Source organism: Schistocerca nitens, chromosome 4 (genome assembly GCF_023898315.1).
Source record: "Schistocerca nitens isolate TAMUIC-IGC-003100 chromosome 4, iqSchNite1.1, whole genome shotgun sequence".
Lineage (NCBI taxonomy): Eukaryota > Metazoa > Arthropoda > Insecta > Orthoptera > Acrididae > Schistocerca > Schistocerca nitens.
The window spans coordinates 515,334,974-515,359,065 of NC_064617.1; the positions used below are offsets into that span (position 1 = coordinate 515,334,974).

The window sequence follows — 24,092 nt, forward strand, 5'->3', positions numbered from 1 at the left end:
TACAACAGTGCTAAATTTAGTATTAAAGTTGTAGAGGTTTGGCTGACTCTACTATGGGAATCTACAACTATTGTGTGTATGCCTCACTCCTGTTGCATGCATTGGGAGATCTTGTGTTCAGTATTTGAGTCATTACCGTATCACTGCTGTGTGTAGTGCAGTCCTGCGTTATGTGGTGGGAGCCCTAAATATCATTGTCTCAGTGCAGAGCCAGGCTACATAACTCAGGCAGCATGTTCGACAACAACTGTACGTTTAAAATAGTGTTATGTAATAGTAAATGAGTAGTGGAACTTCAACATCTAGATCCAAAAAAGTGCAGTGCTTGAGAAGAAAGGGAAATTAAAGTTGACGTATTAGAAAATGATTGAAACCTCTGGTACATGTGTGAGAAAATGAAGTTAGTCTTATTGCTAAAACCATTCTTCACCTACTCCTTCTCTGTCTAGCACAAGCTCACAACATTACAGAGGAAAGCTGAAGAAAACACCCCCCACCCCATAATTGAAAGGTTGTATATACATTTGAGTGGAACTTGGCTGGTTTCTGAGCTAGTATAACAAAGTTAAAAATTCTGTTGCTGTAAAAGCTTTAGTAGTGTGTGTTTGAGTGTTACTTCTTAAGATCTCATATTTGTTCGGACTAAGTGGTTTGTTGGTGGCATATCTTCATTTTGATATAAGTTTTTGAGTAGCAGTGTTTATTTTTAACCTCTTATCACTCCTCACCATCAGCACTCAGTTACAAGAAAACAGGTTTGTAAGCTCCTTAGACAACAATTTCATGTGTGTTTCAGTGTTCAGGCTATATAGACATCAGAAACAACTTTCAGCTATTTCTCCTTCGAAACACTGACACTGTATTGTTGTTGTTATAAATCTGCCTTTGAATGCTATTGAAAACTTCCAGTGATTATATCCCTGTTTGGACTTGTGTTGAGGGAGTAACAGTTCAAAAGTACTGAAAATAAAAGAAAAAGAAAAAAAAAAAAAAAACACGAAAGCAAACTGATTGTCAAGGTGGGTGCGTGTTGTTGACATTAATTCCTATTTGGTATTGTGATTGACAGGCTACAGTTGTACTCCACAAATCACTGTAAATGCTTGACAAAGATAATTTTATTCGTACTGTTGACAATTTTCTTTCTCTCCCCATTATAGACCGAGTGTTGGACTTGCTGTTCTTAATCTAATTTTACATTTGCAGTCCATATAAGAGTATTATCTGAGAAGCTGAAGAATATTCAGAGATTCTGTCTTGAAAACTGCTTCATGGAATTTTCCACCCAGTGTTGGGAAAATGTATGTCATTCTTGAAGTGTCTGGCAATTCATATTTTGTTGTATTTCCTTAAACCTTGCCAACCCATAAAAATATGTTAACATTTGCCCTGCACTTCTGTTTATAATTTTCTGGGGGGGGGTGAATAAGTAGTCCTTTCCATTATCCTTTACTCAAAGAGATTACCAATGTACTGTTTCTGTTTCTGCAGAACAAGTTTTATGGTTATGAGCTACGAGAAAAGATTGCTTCTAAGTATTTCCCTCTTTAGTTACTGCACTAAAATCTGCCGGTTGATCCTATAGTGGCACAGTTTGTGTTCTCTTTTGTTGTTGTTGAAATGGTGAAATTTCTTCCAGTACCAAATGCAGTTATGGATAAGAATCTCAGGGGGGGGGGGGGGGGCTGAATCCCATACACTTGCTTGCAGATTATAAAATTAAAATTATGTTATAAGCAATCCATTTCATATAATCTTGCCTATAAATCAGTCTGCCAGTCATTTTATTGATCATTGATTCTACATGTTTGTCCCACTTCATATCCCCATACATTGTTCATTCCAGGTGTTTGTATAACCAATCCAGGTCACTGTATATGACTGATACCAGCTGTAATTATGAACTGTAGAGTCATAAGTTACTACTGTTTCATATACAATGAAATCCATGACTTTAAATTTTCCTATGCTTGGTGCTAGTTGTTTATCATTAGATATAGTCAATAAAATTTTTGTATAGTTGAATATTATTACACCTTTTATCAGATAATACTTCCTCATAGATAACATTATCTGCTGAGTCACTAACATAAAACATGAGCTATAGTGAGCCATCACACATACCGAGAATTGCTTTGTGGTACGTTATGTCCATCAAGAAGCCTTTTATACTGGTACAAACCAGACTGTACATCTTTTACTGGGTGTTAATGATATTCTTAATCATGTTAAATTGTTGCATTTTAGCAGTTTCAGCTGGTTTTCAATAATGCTAACATTGATATGTGCAATGAACAAAATTAAGTGGTACTGTGAAGTTTTAGTTCATACATTGTTCAAGAAGTACTAACATCCTTGTACAGAGAGGGAAAAGGCTCAAGCTCAGAAGCTTCTCATTGAGAGTGAGAAGACGCCATGATATTTTCTGAACTGTATCAACTGGTCCACATCATACTGAACAAGGCAATGCAGTATTTAAATCATTGGACCCACATTTAGAAAGATCAAACACCCACCATATGTATCAAGTTTGTTTCCCAAAATCGCTCAAATTAAGTGGTGAAGTGGTTAAGGTGCTTCTATTACCCTTGTCCTGTCAAAACTTCAACCTCTAATTATCTCATCAGCATGGCATTAAATCCTAATCTTCCTTCTAAAATCACCATAGGTGATTGCTGAGTGTGTACCTTGAACATGACTGCAATGTGTTCATTCTCTAACAAATAATTTCAGTGAAATATGTAGAGTGAAAGTAAAATTGAAGCAGCCCAAATTCAAAGAAATTTGGAAGAATGATGAAAACTTCACATAGCATGTTTTCCCACGTCATTAATGTCAGTGTTCATCCATTTATTCCAGTTCTCGTGACTGAAGTTTTGTCTTTATATATGATATTAATAAGCAAAACGCAGGTCAGTAGTAATGGATTGCTAAAGATATAATGCTATGTTACAAGTGAAATATTTCTGTTCTCATGAATGTTACAAAGTTGTACTTACCATAAAGATTGCAGACAGGCACAGTTAATACACTTACGAAAAGCTTTCAGCCACAGCCTTTGTCAGTAAAAGAGAGACCCACACCATTCACACAAGCAAGCACACGTCAAGCACACACAACTGCCAACTCCAACATCTTGGGCCAAGATGCTAGAGTTGGTGGTTGCGTGTGCGCGCCCGCGGGTGCGCGTGCGCGTGTGCTTGCTTGTGTCTCTCTTTTATAAATGAAGGCTGTGGCTCAAAGCTTTATGTAAGGGTCTTTTAATTGTGCTTTACCGCAACTTGATGTGTCTTCTTTACGGTAAGTAGCAATGTCTTTGATGTCTTTTCCTACATTGTTAAAGTTGAACTGAATTATTTTTAATACTTTGCATAAAATTATTTACTTATTACTGAAAATTACATAAATATTTGCCTTTTTCAGTTTAAATGTTGTGGTCTCAGCTCAGAAGGCTACATGGATTGGTCAAAAAATGAATATTTTAACTGTTCCTCGCCCAGTGTTGAACGCTGTGGTGTGCCATTCTCCTGCTGCATGAATGCTACAGATATCAGTGTAAGTTCTTTTGTATGTCAAATTTCTAATGAACCTCTCTCCTTCGTTTTTGTAAAAATGTTTTCTAATTTTCCTTTTTATGCTCATACATGTGTGCAAGAGACTGTGAGGATTGACAGTGTATTGAATAGAGTTAGTCCAGAACAAACTCAGAACAAATACTTTTAATCAACAGTAATACAGTATGCAGAATTACACTAATTATTTTCCCCATATCATATAATTAACCTTCAACATGTAACCAAATTATTAAAAAATGGGTATCTGAATCAGTCTAGTATCAGATCTCCCTGCTGCCAAAATTACTAAGTAACTTAACTTTTATGTTCATTGGAATTACCTTTTTTATTTGATATCAATGCCAATCAGTTGCTTTAATCTCACATCAACTGAAGTGGTGCATACTGAAAGGGACTCGGTCACAATTGAGGACAGTCTCAGTTTGCCATCTCTATTTCATAACCAACATCCAGCTATCATTTGCACATTATATAATATTAAGTGTACTGGTGGCTATAGTGCTGGATATTAAAAAAAAAAAAAACTTAAGACGTTATAAGGGAATTATACTTCTTTTCTTAATTTTACTCTACTCATGTAACTCGACTGGGGTCTTTCAGTACAGATAAATTCTATTGACAATGGAGATGATTTTTTGCTCTGAGTTGCCACAAAATTCGTAGCATTGAAATATATTTGTAGTCCCTTTTTTTTTTTTCCTTAGGTAGCATCCCACTTATCTTGCCTTGTAGGACACCCAAATAAAATGGTGGTAGAAGTAGGGCAGAACACTTCCTTTAAAAATTTCCATTTTGCTTGTTCCTGTCTTTCCAATTCTGTTTTATTAGTTGAGGAATTAACTTTTTATGTAAGTTATTTCTTTAATGAAAATCAGTTATATTTTGTAAAATATCCTCCTATTCAAGGCTGTAGCTTCATGGAAGGCTACCAGTGTCTTGCTGCACATTCAAATCAGATCAATTTTGCATGTAATGTCTAGTTGGTTAATACCTGAATATGGATGTCAGTGGCCACAGTCCATAACACTGTTGAGAGTTATGTTTATGACAGCCAGTGATTTAATAAAGCTGTCTCCAGCTACTTATTGCCTCTGCTGTTTACAAACTGTGCCCATTAACTATCACAACAGACATGCTGCAAAATATTTGATAAAACCTTATGTGCATGAATGACTGTGGTAAGTAGGAGACAGTGCATTGAAAGATAATGAGCTAGGTGTCACATTTGTGGACTCAACACTATCTAAGTATCTGTAGATGAGTATACAAGGGTAACACTGTGAGTTTTGACACGCGAGGACTAGGCAGTGCTGTTGAGATGTGACATAACTATTATTTTTAAACTTTTTGTTTGGTGTTGTTAGATCAATGGGAGCTCAGAAATTGTCAAAGTAGATTGTTTACAGTGTTTTGAAAAACAGCAGCTCACATTACTTCATTTAGATTTTGCCAGTTGATCACCTTCAGGAAAGTTTGTTTACAGTCTGAAAGTCTCACCATGGTCATGCTTCTGGCAGCAAGGAAGTTTGTGAAGGTCACCCAAAATTGGGTGTTATTCCAAAACGCCATGTGTGATGTGATCAGAGAGGTAGCCATCAGATAGAAAGCAAGTTTGGTTTTGCATAAACACTTGGTTATAAATAAATATGTTTCTGGAAAATTTTGTGCAATTTCTAAGAAGGTGAAAATTGGCTTTATCAGTCAGTTGGGTCAGTTGGTTGTAAGGAAATGCTCAAAAAAATTTGACTAAGAAATGCAAAATGTGTATACTACATTGCAATTGGGAACAAAACTTAGATATGTTCTTACAGGCAGGAATTTAAGCAGCAGTCAAATGTTTAGGTGTCCTTTCGTGAACAAAGACTGACAACAGTGGTTCATTCATGAAGCAGTTCCGAAAGCATTATTACTTGTTTCTTTGATTCCACTGGACATGCCGTGACAGTTGTTTTAGTAGATCATAATACGGTTAATGCTGAATGGTATGTAGCAGTTTGTTGGCTTCAGATCATTGACAAAATTGGGAAAGACAATCGAAAACATTGCATCTTTCTTCATTCTGACATTACCATCTGTCACATGCTAGATTAAATGGTTGATTATTTGATGGAAGAAAACATTGAACTAACATATCATTGCCTATATTTGCCTGATTAAGTAAGCGCCTAATGCTTTAGTTTTGTTTCCTTATGTCAGATGTGTGGACCATGATTTTCATTGCTAAGAAGTTGTTGAATCCTTCCAAAACTGTTTAGAGATACCATAATAGAATGGAAAAAATTTTTCAGGATTGCTATCAATGCATGAAAAATTGTAAAATTTTAATGAGGAGTATTATGAGAAACAATAAAATGATTTCTACTATGAACGAAATATTCTTTCTTTCTTTCTTTTTTTTTTCCCAAACAATCCTGTTGAAGGAACATCCGCAACCGAGCATTATACCAGAGGTTGAAAATACTGCTACAGTTGTAAAGTTCTTTGACTATCAAATGACCAGTTTCAGGTTCTTATACGCCCATCTTCAGGTGTTGTAACTTGATGCTGTGACCCCAGAGTGCCACAGTGGATGTGTACGAGGCACAATGTGCTACCTACATAGCAAAGCATGCTTTGTGCTCACAGGTAGCACACCGCGCCTCATACACGTCACTCTGGGGTCACAGCACCAAGTTACAACATCTGAAGATGGGCGTATAAGAGCCAAGCATATAAGAAACAGTTACTACAAAGTATCATTGCTGAATGCGCCTTGCACAAGCGTGGTATGAACTAAGGAATAACCAAGCATAGACTGTACATGTTTAAATGAAACGTCTGTAATACCAAATACAGAAGGCGGATACCACTGAACAGTTTAAATCAGGCCTCTGTAATAGTGTGTATATGGAAGTGCCTAATCTCTACATGTCACTTAACACATGAAATATATACAGGCATTTTCGTGAGCAAATAATAGTACATCATAAAAATGGATACCATGAAATGGCATCAAAACCTTCAGTACACAGTACCTGAAAGAACTGAATGACAACACATAATTTCTGTGTGGCAGACCATGGTTCCTTCCACTTTGGTTGTCTGAGTGGGGCATTCCTTCAGTCAGCAACAACTTCCTGCTTACTGGCATTACTGATTTCAACTCGCCATCATTGTCACCATCACTTTCCACACCATGCTCGTGCAGATAAACCCTTCTCTGTGTGAGAGAGGCCACAAGCAGCATTGATAGGGAGTATGAACAACATAGAATTACAGTTCTGGTGTTGCCGACCTTGGCCATAGTACTGAACACAGCTCAAATACCCTTTTTGAATCAGAAGAATTACCCCAAAACATAATACCATACGACATAAGTGTATGAAAATATGCGAAGTAGACTACTTTTCGTGTTAGTGTCACTTATTTCAGATACTGTTCTAATGGTAAATAAAGCAGCATTTAGTTTCTGAACAAGATCCTGGACATGGGCTTTCCACAACAGCTTACTATCTATCCGAACGCCTAGGAACTTGAACTGTTCCATCTCACTTATAATATGCCCATTCTGTCTGATAAAAATATCGGTTCGTGTTGAATTGTGAGTTAGAAACTGTAAAAACTGAGTCTTACTGTGATTCAGCATCAAATTATTTTCCACAAGCCACGAACTTATTTCATGAACTACATTATTTGATACTGTTTCAATATTACACACAAGATTCTTCACTACCAAGCTGGTGTCATCAACAAACAGAAATATTTTTGAATCACCTGCAATACTAGAAGGCATATCATTTATATAAATAAGAAACAGCAGTGGCCTCAGCACCGACCCTTGGGGAACGCCCCACTTAACAGTGCTCCATTGGGACTGAACGTCACTACCACTCTCAATATTGCGGAGAATTACCTTCTGCTTTCTGTTCTTAAAGTAAGAGGCGAACCAATTGTAAGCTACTCCCCTTCCTCCATAATGGTCCAACTTCTGCAGTAATATTTTGTGGTCAACACAGTCAAAAGCCTTCGTTAAATCAAAGAAAACACCTAGCGTTCACAAACTTTTATTTAATCCGTCCAAAACCTCACAGAGAAAAGAGAATATAGCATTTTCAGTTGTTAAACCACTTCTAAAACCAAACTGAACATTTGACAGCAAATTATGTGAATTTAAATGCTCCAGTAACCTTGTATATATAACCTTCTCAATAACTTTAGCAAACACCAATGGCATAGAAATAGGTCTAAAATTGTCAAAATTATCAATGTCTCCCTTTTTATAAAGTGGCTTCACTACCAAGTACTTTAATCGGTCAGAAAACCGACCACTCCTAAAGGAAAAGTTACAAGATATGGCTAAGTACTGGGCTAACATACATAGAACAGTACTTCAGTATTCTGCTAGATACCCCGTCATATCCATGAGAGTTCTTGGTCTTTAGTGATTTAATTATTAACTCAATCTCCCTCTTGTCAGTATCATGGAGGAGCATTTCAGGTAACAGTCTCGGAACACTTTTTTCTAAGAGCGCTTTATGATTCCCTGTTGGGACTAGGTTTCTATTTAGTTCACCTACTATATTCAAAAAGTGATTATTAAATACTGTACATATATGCGACTTATCAGTAACACGGACATTCTCACAACGCACTGATTCTATATCCTCAACCTGTCTCTGCAGACCAGCCACTTCCTTTACGACTGACCATATGGTTCTAATTTTATCCTGAGACTTGGCTATTCTATCTGCATACCACATACTTTTTGCCTTCCTAATAACACTTTTAAGCGGCTTACAATACTGTTTGTAATGGGCTGCTGCATTTAGATTTTGACTGTTTCTAACGTTTTGATATAATTGCCACTTTGTTCTACAAGATATTCTTATCCCTCTAGTCAGCCACCATGGCTGCCTGTTTGTGCTAGTACCCTGTTTTGAACGTTCTAACGGAAAGCAACTTTCAAAGAGCACGAGAAAAGTCTTGAGAAAAGCATCATATTTATCGTCTACTGTATCAGCGCTATAAACATCTTGCCACTCTTGTTCCTTGATAAGGTTTACAAATGTCTCTACAGCAACTGGATCAGTTTTCCTAAACAGCTGATGACTATATTTAACACGTGTTGCAGCACAAAAATCTTTTAGAGTTAAAATTTGTGCATCATGATCTGAAAGGCCATTCACCTTTTTGCTAACAGAATGCCCTTCTAGTAATGAGGAATGAATAAAAATGTTGTCTATGGTTGTTCTACTGTTCCCTTGCACTCTCGTTGGAAAGAATACGGTTTGCATAAGATTATATGAATGAAGGAGGTCTACCAGCATCCTCTTCGTTGCACAATCACTTATGCAATTAATATTGAAGTCACCACATATAACTAACTTTTTGTATTTCCTATAAAGTGAACCAAAAACCTCCTTTAGCTTTAGCAAAAATGTTGTGAAATTGGAGTCTGGGGATGTATAAATAACAACAGTTAGAAGTTTAGCTCCATTAAATTTAACCACACCTGCACAACATTCAAACACCTTTTCAGTGCAGTACTTTGAAACATCAACTGACTCAAATGGGATGCCGTTTTTCACATACGTGGCTACTCCCTCACACTGCAAAGAGTTCCTCGAAAAGCTGCCAGCCAACCTGTATCCTGGTAAAGGAAGCCTCTGAATTATCTCCTTATTTAAGAAGTGTTCAGATATACCAATAATTTCAGAGTCGACGTCTATAAGCAGTTCACTAACTTTATCTCTAATACCTTGTATATTGTGATGAAATATACTAATTCCCTCATTACTCGGATACCTAAGCTTTGTCAAAAGTGGTTCCTTTGTTAGAGAGACTTCCCTTAAGCAGGAATACTTATCAGCTGACTTCAATCTAAAAAAGGTGCAGCTCTAACACCCATACTGCAGCAATTTTCCCATGAGTGATCCCACCAACCCGACCTATGCTGTCACCTATAAGCTTTGCCAACCTCCCCTTCCCATACCTGTTGAGGTGCAGGCCATGTCTAGTGAAACCCGTCCTGCTGATAGGCTCCACCGACACCACTGAAATGTGACCCATGCTTTCTGTCATCAGCACACCCCCAAGTCTCATGTCATTACACCTGACGGCTGTATTAAGATGAGGCCGATCATGACGCTGAAACAGTTCCACGAAATGCACATTCGTGTTGCCAGTCTGAGTGGCTATCTTTTCCAGTTCGCCGTCTATGTCATACTCCCCATCCCTATCAATACTATTACCAGCCCCACCCACAATCACTACCTGATCCTCTTTAGTAAAATCCCTACATAACCCCCCCTATGTTAACAGTCACCTGAGCCAATCCTGCATTAGGCTTCACAATGCTGGTGACCTGGTACTCACTCCCCAGCACTTCCTGCAACTGCTGGCCTACACCTCTGCCATGAGAACTACCTAACAGCAGAACCTTCTTCTTCGACTTTTCAACTGTTCTAGCCACCGTAACTACTGAGATCTGCTGCATACTTCCTACATCTACAGCTACTAGAGATTCCTCTCCACTAGACTCTGACAGTTGGTCATATCTATTGTAAACACCAATAGTAAAACTATCTGAAAATCTTCTCCTAGCAGATCTCTTTCCAACATCCAGCTCCCATTCCCCAACCCCCTTGTCCCTCCTCATCCTATCTAGCTCCTCCTGTGCGTTTTTCAACTGCGCCTGAAGGGCACAGATCTTACGCTCAATCCCTTCCATGTATGAGGGGTTGGTACAATATGGCATGGTGGTGTTATATCGTACACCCATTGCACCACAGAATTGCTTGAATTATTGTGCTGTGAATGCAGTTGCATTGTCAGTAATATGGACTGTGGGGGGAGAAAGGTACCAAATATATCTTGCAGTTTCTGAATGACATCTTGTGTGGTTGCTCTTCCAGTTGGTAACAACTAGACAAACCAGGTAAACGTGTCCACACACACCAAAATGAACTTATTGCTGGCCTTAGATCTTGATAGACCTAACAAAATCAATGTACATCTGTTGGAAGTGTCTGTCCACCATCTTGGAAGCTAAATATCCGACCTTATTGTATTGGTTGAGTTTGCTCGTCCCACACACCTGTGTGTGGGACGAACATTTCAGTTCTTGTTATCCACATCTGGCCATATAAATTATTGTATGATCTATCCTCTTGTCTTATATACCCCACCGGAGGCTCCTGAAAATATTTGAGTGGTAATGGGACCAGTTACCCAAGCACAACTATCTCAACACCCCTACCCTCTGGGGCCTCACCACTTTGTGGTGAGTACATGCTTGGCTACACGGGACCCTAGCCTTTACAGCACTACTTCCTCTTTCTGTGGTGCAAATCTACACTTTATCTCTTACTTCCTCTGACTTTCTGTCAAATAGTCCTTTTGGTGCAGACCCTGCCTTGGTTTGGCCATAGTGCCATAGTGTCTTCCATTAACAATTATATGGTCCATTATTGGGTTTGACCTGCCATCTTTTCCAAATTTTACATAAGTGCGTATTGTGCAGGGAAGGTTGCCAACTGCATTGTATGCTCAATGTCTTTACCCTGCCACCCTTCCCACTTGTTGCCACTTATGCCCAAAACCCAGCATGGTAGCCATCCCAGTGTGGAGCGGTTGTCAAGTACTTGTGCAGCGGTAACCGCCTGACCACATAGGAATCACACTGTTGGTGCATGCACTTTACACTGCCCATGTATGCCATGGAGATTGTGCCCATCATGTTTGGGGTACGAAGGTTCCCAGCAATTGATTACTGGCCAGGTAGCCATTGCTGAGGCTGGGTGACACCCATGGGGAGAGCCCCCATTTGAAGTAGGTGGCACTGTGACGGATAGTTCACACACGAAGCGACTTAACGCTTTCTCCCGCTCCTCATCACGTGGCCCCAGCAGTCTCTTTGAATGGAAAGACCTCGTACTGTGCAACTAAATATAGTCCCAACGTGTTCCCTTCTTCGGCCATACTGTGGGAGGAACATAGGATGAAATGACAAGGAGGATATACTCCCTCTGATACCTGATCCGTACCAGGACTGAAGGGGACACCTTTTTGGCCACAAAGCCCTTATTTTCTGTTGAACACATTGAAAACAAATATGGGGAAGTTGCAGGCATCTCTAAGGTGACAAGCAGTTCCCTCTGGATTAAAATGTCATCTCCTAGCCTGTCACAGGCACTGCTCTCTTGTGAAAAGTTGAGTGACATTCCTGTGACTGTCACTCCCCACAAGAGTCTCAATAAGGTCCAGTGCACCATTTTTTGTCATGATCTTATTTTACAACATGACAATGAGCTCCGGGCCAACTTAGAGCGATGGGGTATGCATTTCATCTGTCGTGTCCACAAGGACCAAGGGAAAACAGAGTTGTTACCGGGGCCTTCATCTTGGCTTCTGAGGATGATACTTTACCTGAGAAGGTCAAGGTGATGGTCTACCAGTGTGATGTGAAACCTTATCTTCCTCCTCCTACGAGATGCTTCAAGTGTATGAAGTTCAGACAGATGTATTCCCATTGCACCACTACTACCCCTTTCTATGGGAATGTAGACATCCGTTGCATGCAAATGTTTTTTGTGCCCCTTTCCCCATCTGTGTAAGCTGTTGGCGTGCTCCATTCTCCCTGCTCACCAAATGACTCAGTTTTTAAGCATGAGGAGAAAATCCACAAGTACAAGACTCTCGACAAGCTCAGAAAAGGTCAGGATAGGTGTGAGTGTCTTAATACCATACAAATGACACAATCTTATGCTACATCCTCAGTGTTGTTGCCTTGTCTGTTGGTACTTTCCTGCATTGTGCCTATTACAGTGGGCTCTCAGAGCCACCTGCTAATGACTGCCTCTCCATCCCCTCCCATTGAGGCAGTTCGGGGCTCTCCTGGTGCTTCCACTGCACCCAGTTTGGGAGCATTGGCTCCCTGCCTGCTGGGGACACTGATCCCCATCCCCCAGCCGGAAGTGCCTCATCTTCCTGTGGCTTCTCTGGCTAGGAAAAGATCCCTCAAGGCTCTCCCTCCTACGGTTTCTGCTGGTCCACAACCAGATGCCAGATCATGGCTGAAGGAACCACAGGCTTCTGGCCATCGGACTTCTAGTTCTTCCTCTATCCCTGCAACCAATTCAGGAAAACCTTCTCAGTTCTCATTTTCTGAGGAGGAGGAGGAGGAGGAGGAGGAGGAGGACTAAAGGAAGTCCTGTAAGACGAAGGAAAACACTGGTGGTCCTCACACTACCAGAGTCCTCACACTACCAGACTCTGCATGCACTCCTCCTATGCCCAAGGTGGAGATCCCAATGGCCACTGAGGCACCATATCTCCTCAGGCAATGTGCTGCAGAACATATGCCAGTGGATCTCATGATGTCTCAAGTGGTGGCAGCACGTGATCTGTGGTCATAACCTGACCAGCCCCAGTCTCCAGGCCCCTTCGTGCCCCCATAGTATGCAGTCTGATCCTCCAGTGGAATAGTAACAGATTTTTCCACCACCTGACAGCTATGGCAGCTTTTAAGCACTTACCCTTCATTCTGTATTGCCATCCAAGAAACATGCATTTCCAGCAACTCGGACCCCTGCCCTCTATGGCTACTGAGGTTATTTTAAGAATCATACTGACTATGAGGGGGTATTGGGTGGAGTTTGTATGTATATTCTGAACTCATATATAGTTACCTTGTGCCTCTTGATATGCCTTTGAAGGCTGTGGCTGTTCAGGTAAGGACACGTCAGGATTTTACCATCTGTAATGTTTATCTGCCTCCCGATGATCTTGTGTCCAAGAATGTACTGTCTCAATTACTTTCTTGGCTCCCCCCACCTTTCCTAGTGTTGGGCAACTCCGAAGCCTATAATCATTTGTGGGGTGGAGCAGTAATCACTGGCCATGGTAAAGACATTGAAACTTTCCTGGCACAGCTCGATCTCTTCCATATGAACTTGTGTGCCCCCACACACTTCAGTGTGGCACACAGAACTTATTCACCCATTGATCTTCCTTTTGCAGCCCTGGACTTCCACCATCTATCCACTGGAGAGTCCACGATCTTCCTGCCACTCCTTCAGTGTTTCTCCCCAGGACACCCTCCCAGATGGCTTCTCTGCAATGCTGATTGGGATAGGCTCACTTCTGCTCTTCTCCTAAGCTGCAAGGCAGTATCAATGCAGCTGTTCAGCATACAATGGCAACTCTTTTGACAGCTAACTGAGGCATCATGTCTTTTTCAGGATACCACCGTTGAAAGCAAGAATCCTGGGAACAGTGTGTTTCCACCACATGTTTTTCCACTGCAAGTATGAGTAAAGATTAGATGTCTCTATAGCTTCCAGTCTGCTGCAGGTGTACCAAATACTTCCTTAGATGGTTCCATTTACACTGATCCAGACGGAGTCACCAACCATTTTGCTGAGGGCTATGCTTGTGCACCTACGTCTGAGAACCACCACCCCATCTTTTGGCTAATTAAACTGTAGGTGGAGCAGATGCGCTTATCTTTCACTACCTGCTTCATTGAATGGGAACTCTCCAGTGCCATAGCCCATTGCCCTAATATTGCTCCAGGGCTAGACCACATCTACAACCAAATGCTGAAATGTCTCTTAGTGGATTGTCAGTGTCACGTCCTTGCCCTCTTTAATCGTATCTGAAACTAGGACAAGTTCCCAGTGGCAGGAAAGTGCATAGTTCCAGTGCTAAAACAGGGTCAGAACCCCCTAAAGATGGACAGTTATCACCCAGCCAGCTGTACCAAGATTCTGTGTAAGTTGCTCAAATGGATGGTGAGCAAGCGGCTGTGTCGGCTCCTTGAGTCTCAGGGCCTTTCGGCTGCATCTAAGGGTGATTTTTGCAAAGGCCACTCTACTGCTGATAATTTGATTCATCTGGATTCCACTCTCTGGATGGCCTCTGCATGTCCTCAGCACCTCATAACTTCTTTTTCAACCTACAGAAGGCTTATGACACAACATGGTCACCACATCCTTACTATGTTAAATGAGTGGGATCTCCAGGTTCACTCCTGATTTTTGTCAAGAACTTCTTGTTGCACCATTCATTCCAGGTTCAACTGGGTGCTTCATTCAGTACCCCCAGCATCCAAGAGAATGGCGTACTGCAGGGATCTGTACTGAGCGTCCCCCTCTTTCTGATGGCCATCAACGGTCTAGTTGCAGCTGTGGAGTCTTTGGCATAGCCCTCCTTATATGCTGACAATTTTTGCTTTTATTATTGCTCCTCTAATGTGGATGTTGCTGAGCATCACCTACAGAGTGCCATATGAAAGGCGCAGTCATGGGCTCTCACCCATGGCTTTCAGTTTTCAGCTGCCAAGACTCGTGTCATGCACTTGAGCATTAATATTGAGGTCACCCATCTGGCTACATGACTGATCTTTCTGGGCATGACCAGCATACAGCTGAGCACCTGCTTGTCAGTTTCTAGGGTGAATTGTCTATGCTCAATGTAGTACTTAATTTTCTCCTTACCACATGTGCAGTATGTCCAGAGTTTATAATTCAGAGATTTAATAAAATTTCTGTAAATCATTCAAACCCCTTGAAGCATATGTTCTTTCTCTGCAAACTCACAAATAAGTGTTCTAAAAAATGGCTATCCTGGCAAATATGGGTGCTTCCTTCACATTTCGTAAGATGGGATACCGTCTGATTGCTTCAACTCTTTCCAGATTGATGGAAATCTCTTTGTTGGAGACCATATGGCCTAAAAACTTCATGGTAGAACAAGCGAAGTCACCTTTTGTGAATTAACGCTAAGCTCTGCCCCCCCCCCCCCCCCCTCAATCTACTAAAAACTTCTCTTTTGTGTTGAATCAATATGTAGGACCAGTTCATCAAGATAATGAGAGACATACTGAAACTTGATATCGGAAAATGCTGCAGCCATTAACTATGAGAGCACAGCTGTGCCTGTAGTCAACCCAAATGGTAAATGATTAAATTCAGACAGGTTCTAATCTGTGTCAGAAATGCTGTTACATGCTTAGACCCTTCTTCTAATGGCATTTGATAGTATGCCTGATTAAGATCTATTGTGGTAAATATCTTTGCCGCCTTAAACCATCCATCATAGATATAGATAATATCACCACCTTATTTAAGTCCCTGTAGTCCACAACTAGTCAATGTCCACCATTAGCTTGTGGTCCAAGAATATTGGAGCAATGTATGGTGACTTCCATAGTCATATCATCTTGTTGCATAGAGTGCAGCTTGATTAGGTTCATGATGCTGTGCCGTTACATACAACATTAATATCAATAACCTTAGAGTTCCTTCATATGACAAATAGAATACAGTATCTTATAGTGTACCTGAAACAGGCACTACAAATTTTCACTGCCAAATGCGCCCTGCACAAGTGTTCTGTGAACTAAGGAATAACCAAGCATAGACTGTTCATGTTTAAATGAAATGTCTGTAAGATACACATACAGAAAGCGGATAACACTGAACAATTTAAATTGGCAAGTGCCTCTGTCATAAAGTGTGTACACAGAAGTGTTGAATCTCTACAGCTCATGTAGCTTATGAAATGTGAAATGGTGACATAACCATAAGTACACAGTACTTGAACGAACTGAATGTCCAGAACGTTAACGACACAGTTTCTATGCATCCAGCTTATTGGCATTCCATAAGTGTCCAGTGTGTTTGTGCCAGGCATACACAAAGGTAGTCCTTTGCTGATAGACCATGGTCCCTTCCGCTTAGACACAGTCGAGTAAACACACAGTCTATCCGTGTCGGGTGTTCTTTCAGTAAGTGATGACTTTCTGCTTGCTTGCATTAGATTCCAATTCTGTTGCTGTCACCACCTCTTTCTCCCCTGTAGATAAATCTCAATGTTAGAGAGGTCACAGGCAGCATTGATGGGGAGTATGGCCAAACTGAAATACAGTTAAGGTGTTTGAACTAGGCCAATGTGCTTAACATGGCACAACTTATTTTCCATTTTTATTTGTGCAAAATGAAATCCATTTTGTAATGCCACTAAATTATGAACTGACAACTGCAACTGAACTTGATTTGATGCACAAAATTTTGCTAGTCAAAGTTGATTCCATATCACAGTAAAATTAATGTGTGATCTTTCTTTATACAAAACGATTTCAGAGTTCAACTTGATTGGAGTTAATTTCTTTATGCTATTCTATGATCAGCTGCTTGCTGCAATTTCCCCTTTGGAAGGAAGGACGTGGGTAAAAATTGTGTGTTTACAGTACTTCCCAAAAAATTAAAAGTAACAGTAATTTAAATTTCCACCCTTCGGTTTTGATTGTGCTGTCCTTCCTCCAATAATCAGTGCCATAAAAATGAAATTTCTCTTCATGTTTGTGACACAGTTGAAAATGATACTAAATGTCCCCTTTGTTGCATGCTAAAAGCAGAATTATCACATATTTTAGCTTAAGCATGTGGATTAGCCATTTAAACTGAAATGACTTCTTCCCGAAAAAAAAAGGCAATTTAATAAAATAAAATTACGGTGTTATGTGGCACAAAGAAGAAATTTTGTGATAGCTATCAGGTTAAAAGTAAACTAACATCTTTTGTAGGGATCTTATTTCATTGTCTAGAAATTTTGCTTGCATATTTTAGTATATTAATTATAACATTAAGACTAATAGGATTTCGTTTTGTTTATTTCAGAGTGGGCTTATTAACATAATGTGTGGCTATGGCGTCCAAGAACTCTCGGTGAGTTTCATTTATCATATCATTTGTTGTAGGTTATGATCACTTGTCATTTTAATGTATCAGAAGGATTTCAAAAGATGATGATGAAGTTGTGTAGAGGAGAAGGCAAGTGGACAAAATTTCCTGGTCTGAAATTTAAGTGATGAACAAAATAATGGACACATTTAATAGTTATTTGTTTATTACAAGTGTGTTGACAGTTTAGATTTCATTCGCCTTGTATTTGTTTTGGACCAGTTCCAGACAGTGAACATTTTTAAAGTGGATTTGCTACCTGTTTCATGAAAGACACATTTTCAGAGACAGGGCTATTTATTTTGTGTTAACTGCAGTTATTAATAAATCATTCAGCTTAATTTTTGTAAATTCAACTTGCAGAAGAATATTCCAATTTCACAAAATGTCACATTTTTTCAACAAAAGTAATTTTGTGTAAGGCTGTTTATATAGATCTTTATCAGTAAATTTGTTGTTTGGACATAAAATTTATTTACATGTTCATTTAACAACTTGAATGTTTTAAAACAGATCGGTTAACATACACTTAAAAGTTAACTGTGTTCGTAAATAAACTAGTCATACATTAGGACACATGACTTACTGTAAGATTGTGCAGTAAGTATAATGTTATAAATTTTGCCCAAAGCTATGTTCAGAAACAGAGTTGACGTGTAGGTAAACAAATGAACATTTTTGTTTCTGCATAATGTGTACCTTTCTTGCACGAGGTTGTGTAGCAGTGAGTTGTCACTTTTCCACATGACAATGTAATTGCACAGACAAGTAAATCTTTTCTTGGTATTCTGTTTATATACACGTTAACTTCTGACTACTTCTATTAGTAGCAGTAAGGTGTTTATACAGTGGCCACAAACCACTCAGGTTGGTTTGCTGCCGTTAGAACTAGTCTGAAGATTTTCTTCAAATTGGTAGACCTTGCACATGCAGTAACTGTTCCTTCCCCCACCTGCCCCCTTCGCCCCATCCCCCCCCCCCATCTCCCCCCTCTCTCTCTCACACACACACACACACACACACACACACCACCACCACCACCACCACCACCACCACCACCTGACACTGCACCTGGCAGTCTGTAATCCCTGCACACCCCGTCAAAGAGTACTCTGCTCTCCACACGGCCATACCAAGCTATCCCTCTCCCTTCCCCGTCCCTCTCCAGATTACTATTCACGTGACAGTCTCATCCTGGTTGGAGTTGCCAGCAGTGGCAGCCGAATGTGCGTTAGGTGTGTTTCTGTGAATGTGAGTATGTTCCCTTTGCTGAGGAAGTCTTTAGCTGATAGCTGCATGTGTAACAACTGTCTTTCTGTTATGCCTGTCTGCAACTCAGCAGGTCCTCTTTAAGATGAGTAGCAATCTGTCCTATTCCTTACATTGTTGGTATTCCAACGTGGAATTTCCATTGTTTGATTTTGCCTAACAGCTTTTCTTCCATCCCACAACCTTGTGTTATTTTCCTTTGTTACTACGTGTAAAGCGCTAATCTTTTCATTGTCCGTTCTTTCTCTTCCTTCATGTATATTTTCATCACCTTACAAACTGCACATGTGCTGACTTCAGAGCCACACTGTGTCAATGATCTCATCCAAACACCACAAATAGCTATGTGACCACTCAGATTGTTGGTGCAGCATCTCATGCCCCAAATTCCTCTCACCGATAATTATAATTATTCATATTGATCATACTACTTCCTCCTTCATCCTCGTGTATTTTCACATTTTATTTTCCTCACATACCTGTACCACATGAACTTCCACATCTATATAAATTATTTTCCTTCTGCCCTCCCCCCCCCCCCCCCCCCAATCTGTGTGTGTCTTTGCACACCTGTTGTACAATTTTACTGACCTTTTTCTGGTATCCAGCTGCTCCCAATCACTCAGTGCTCTTTTATCCATTTTGTACATCATTTCCTATTTTTCCAATGCCATCCCTGCCACAGTGGACCACAGCTGTATGTTTCTGCACCAGTTCAGAAAAGTATCCCTTTCCTTGACTAAAACCCAGTCCCACATCATAGTCCTTAAATGCTACCTAAACCATGGACTCCCCTCCCCTAATGGTCTAAACATAAAATTTCCTTTGTGTGGGTCCCACCCCTCCTTTCACAGTGACTTCCACCTTTTCAGATTCTGCCAGTCACTGTCCCTCACAAACCTGGTATTGCAAAAGCTCGTTTCCATGGCACAGGCATCCCAGAACCACCTCTGCTCGCTCCGCAATATACTGCTGCTGTACAATCGCTGCCAGATACGTCACATTTCTGAAATTAAATCCCTTGCTCTCCAGCACCTGGAAGAACATTCCAAACACCACCTCTATAAATTATCCAACCTGCTGACGTCCTACTTCCGTCTTGGGTCACCACTGTCCAACCCCTATCGTACTCAGTGCTCCTCCCTGATCATCACCCTTATAGCAATCAGACCCTGCCTAGTGGACCATTTCTACTCACCACATCCTCTAAAACTCCCTACCAACACTTCAAATCCAGAGCCCAAACAATCCTGGACTATTTTTGTTAACCTTTCCACCAAAATTCTTAGCCCCACAGAAATTTTAGTCCTGTCCAAAGGCCTCACCTTTAGCCCTACTTCCAAATTTAACCATACTGGATGTGTTGGAGACCTTCTCCCCTTCTCCCGATCCCAGCAGTCGAAATTTCAACCAAAGCTGACCAAATTCCAACACTGAATCCTGCCTCTCCTAGTTTGTATCACCATCGAATTATAATCCTCCTCCACTCCCACCTAACCACACTCCAATCACCTTCCAGGAATTCCTTACCCTCAACATGGCCTCACCACCCTTCCCTAGTTCCCTTTCTAAGAATCCCACCCTTTCAGCAGAGGAAAGAACAGCCATACACAGTCCAAAACAGATTCGGACCTAATCATCCCTGCTGACAAAGGTTCCACCACTGCTGTGTTGAGTCACAGTGACTGCCAGGCAGAAGGCCTCCATCAATTGTATGATTTTCCCCAGCTGTAAACTCTGCCAGAGTCATCCCATCCATACCCCACCTTCTACATGCTCCCCAAAATTCACAAACCCAACAACCCTGGATGCCCCATTGTACCTGGTTATTGTACCTCCACAGAAAGGGTTTCAGCCTTCATTGACCACCACCACCTCCAACCAATTGCTCGTAATCTAGCCTCCCACATCAAAGATACCAACTCCTTCCTTCAACGACTATCCACTATCCCCACGCCCTTTTCTTCCTTGTTCCCTACTGGTCACTGTTGATGCCATTTCCCTATATGCCAACATCCCTCGTGCCCATGGTCTTTACGCAATTGAACACTACCTCTCCCAATGTCCTTCAGACTCCAAACACATTACCTCATTTCTCATTCACCTAACTAACTTTATCCTAACTTATAACTACTTCTCCTTTGAAAGGAAACTATACAAACAAATCCATGGCACAGCAATGGGCACTCGCATGTCACCCCCCCCCCCCCCCCCTATGCCAGCCTGTTTGTGGGCCATCAAGAGGAACCCTTCCTAGTCTCCCAGAATGCTAAACCCCTGACCTGGTTCAGGTTCATTGATGGTATCTTCATGATCTGGACTTCAGGATAAGAGACCCTATCCTCATTCCTTCACAACAACAACAACAACACCTTCTCTCCCATCCACTTCACCTGGTCCTCCTCAACCCAGCATGTCACTTTCCTAGATTGTGATCTCCTACTCTCTGGTGACTGTATCCACAACTCTGTCCACATTAAACCCAACAACTACCAGTAGAACATACATTTTGACAGCTGCCATACATTCCACATCAAAATGTCACTCCCTCCCGACAGCCTTGCTACCCAGGGATGGTGTATCTACAGTGACAAGAATTCCCTTTCCCAATATATTGAAGATCTAACCATGTCCTTCACAGACAGGTACTACTCATCAGACCTAGTCCACATTCCCCCCCCCCCCTCCCCAATCCTCCCACCAGCCCCCATGAGCCAGCTACAGAAGTGTGACTCCTTTGTCACCCAGTACCGCCTTGGATTGGAATGACTGAACCACATCCTTTGTCAGGGCTTTGATTATCTATCATGATGCCCTGAAGTGAGGAACATCCTATCCGAGATCCTTCCCATCACTCCTAAAGTAGCGTTCCATCACACACCCAACCTCCACAACATCCTAGTCCATTCCTGTGCCGCTCCCAATCCCAACCCCTTCCCACAGGGATGAACAACCTAGGTGCAAGACCTGTCCAATCCACCCACCCAGCACTTCCTATTCCAGTCCTGTCACAGGCTTGTTGTACCCCATCAAAGGCCTGGCCACCTGTGAAAGCAGCTATGTTGTTTACCATCTCTACTGCAACCATTGCACAGCTTTTTAGATTGGTATGACTACCAAACAGCTGCCCATCAGAATGAACTGCCGCTGTCAAACTGTGGCCAGAAACAAAGTTGACCACACTGTTGCACAACAAGCCGCAGAACATAACATGCTTGATTTCAGTGGCTGCTTCACAATCCATGTGACGTGGATCCTACCCTCAACTCCCGGTCTTCCTGAACTGCACAGATGATAGTTACCCTTACAGTACATTCTCCACTTCCAAAATTATACCAGACTCAACCTACAGTAACCTACTGCCTCCACACCTTCCACCCAACAATTTCTGCTCCCTTGCCTCATCACCATCTTCCCTCTCACATGCCCACATCCTTGTTGTGTGCCGCTCTCTGCCAATGTACCTCTACACCCTTTCTCCTTTTCTGCTCCCCTGCCTTTTCTGCTCCCCATTCTTTTTATTTGCCCCCATCCTTCACACCCCACCTTCCGACGCTAGGCCTGCAGTCTATGGTCCCTTTCCTTATATTGTTATTTTGTATAGTATTTTGCACTTACTCATTGTCTCTGTTTAAGTCAGTATCTTGTGCAGCATTCTTCAGGGAAACTGCATAAGGGAAATTTTTCCATATAGGTCATTTTTTTGTTGTGTCCTAAAAGAATTGAGATATTTGGAACATTCAAGTGATGAAAAATAACTTCATGGAAAAAGTTACTTTTGTTACAAGGAGAAAGTAATAATAAAAAACTAAATCTTTTCATACATTTCAATTTTATTTATTTATTATTTCATTTTGCCAATGGTCTTGCCGCAGTGGTAACACGGATTCCCGTCAGATCACCAATGTTAAGCGTTGTTGGGCTGGGCTAGCTTTGGGATGGGTGACCATCCGGTCTGCTGAGCGCTGTTGGCAAGCGGGATGCACTCAGCCCTTGTGAGGCAAACTGAGGAGCTACTTGATTAAGAAGTAGCAGCTCTGGTCTCATAAACTGACAGGGCCGGCAGAGCGGTGTGCTGACCCCATGCCCCCCTATATCTGCATCCAATGATGCCCATGGGCTGAGGATGACTGGGCGGCCAGTCAGCCATTGGGCTTTGCAAGGCCTGTTCGGACGGAATTTAGTTAGTTGTTACTACATTTAATCTGACCAGGCTAATGCCTTCAGGTCCTATTACATAGGTCCTGGAAAATCGTCTAATTCTGTAAACCTAATCAATAATACAGTGAATTGGTAGTGTGTGTTAGCAAATTTTACTGCCTGTAAGATAGTACTGACAGGGAGAGATCCTCAACGGTGTGATAGACTTTTTGAAACACTCTGTACGGTGATGTAAATTAAGATCCCAAGTATGACATATTGCAGCTATTTATCCTGGCAGGCCCTCATTTGCAAGTAATTGACTTTTGTGTGTTGCTCAATAGCATTAAAAAGTTGTTTCATAATCTGTTTAATGGGATAGAATAACAGCTTCATGTGCAGAAGGTTGGGGGTTCAGATCTCCTCAGGTTTCTTTCCCTTTTATTGAAATGACTTTGATCATCATTTTTATTCAGTTAGCTGATTTAAATGTAATTTTTTAATTCCATTCCTTTGTCACATAATTTTAATCATAGTATCACTTCTTTGATCGGTCCCATTTTTCTGCCTATCATTCTTTCTCTTTGAATCTTTGTACATGTGTTTTTAATTAAAGTGTTATGTATTTATTTCGATTTATTTATTTGTTTATACGTCTGCATTATTCCTTTCATTATATGTATTTCTCATTTTGCTTGAATTTCATTTTACTTATGAACCCATCTTTCATTGAAGTTTTCATTTGCATTATTTTGTCCAGAGTGTAATAGGCATTGAGGTATGTTTTAAATGTTTGTACGACGATCACTGTGCAAAAAAAATTGCACATCTGGTAACAAAAATACATTTTTCATGCCATATCACAAATATAAATAGATTTCTTCTTTTGTTTTTTAACTGATAGAATGGAATTTTCAAATAATTGAATATTATGATAAATAAATATAATTAAATTCATATTCACAAAAATTCCGTTTGAAATAAGAATGATATAACAGGCTGTATACGACCCGGGAGATCCGGGAAAAACCCGGGAATTTTTTCGTCCGGGAGAAAACCGGGAAAAACCCGGGAATTTTTTAGAATTCCGGGAACCTTTCCTTGTTTTAGTTACCAGTTAAATTTTTCTGATTTTGACTGGTAAGAACCAATACTCTAACGAAGAATATTAATGTATCCCTCTTCTGCAGAATAATGCTGCAGCAAAAGAACATGAACGAGAGAAAAAATAACGAAAATAAAACATAAATTGCAAAGGAAATGTGTCATATACAACAAGAAAACACAGTGCTCATACAAGCGTCTGCCAACCAAAGTATGTCAAAGGCTTTAGGAAGAATATGCAGTGCTTCCTAACAACAAATTGCCTCCGATGAGCGTGACA

At 40.8% G+C, this 24,092-nt stretch overlaps 1 protein-coding gene across 1 annotated transcript in view; it reads left to right on the plus strand.

The window, feature by feature from the left end:
* LOC126251575 (tetraspanin-33-like) overlaps positions 1–24,092 on the plus strand; it is a 67,443-nt gene that overhangs the window by 23,738 nt on the left and 19,613 nt on the right. Inside the window, exons 4-5 of the mRNA XM_049952100.1 lie at positions 3,424–3,555; positions 17,237–17,284. Of these exons, the coding sequence (XP_049808057.1) occupies positions 3,424–3,555; positions 17,237–17,284 (180 nt within the window). The remainder of the gene's footprint in view (positions 1–3,423; positions 3,556–17,236; positions 17,285–24,092) is intronic.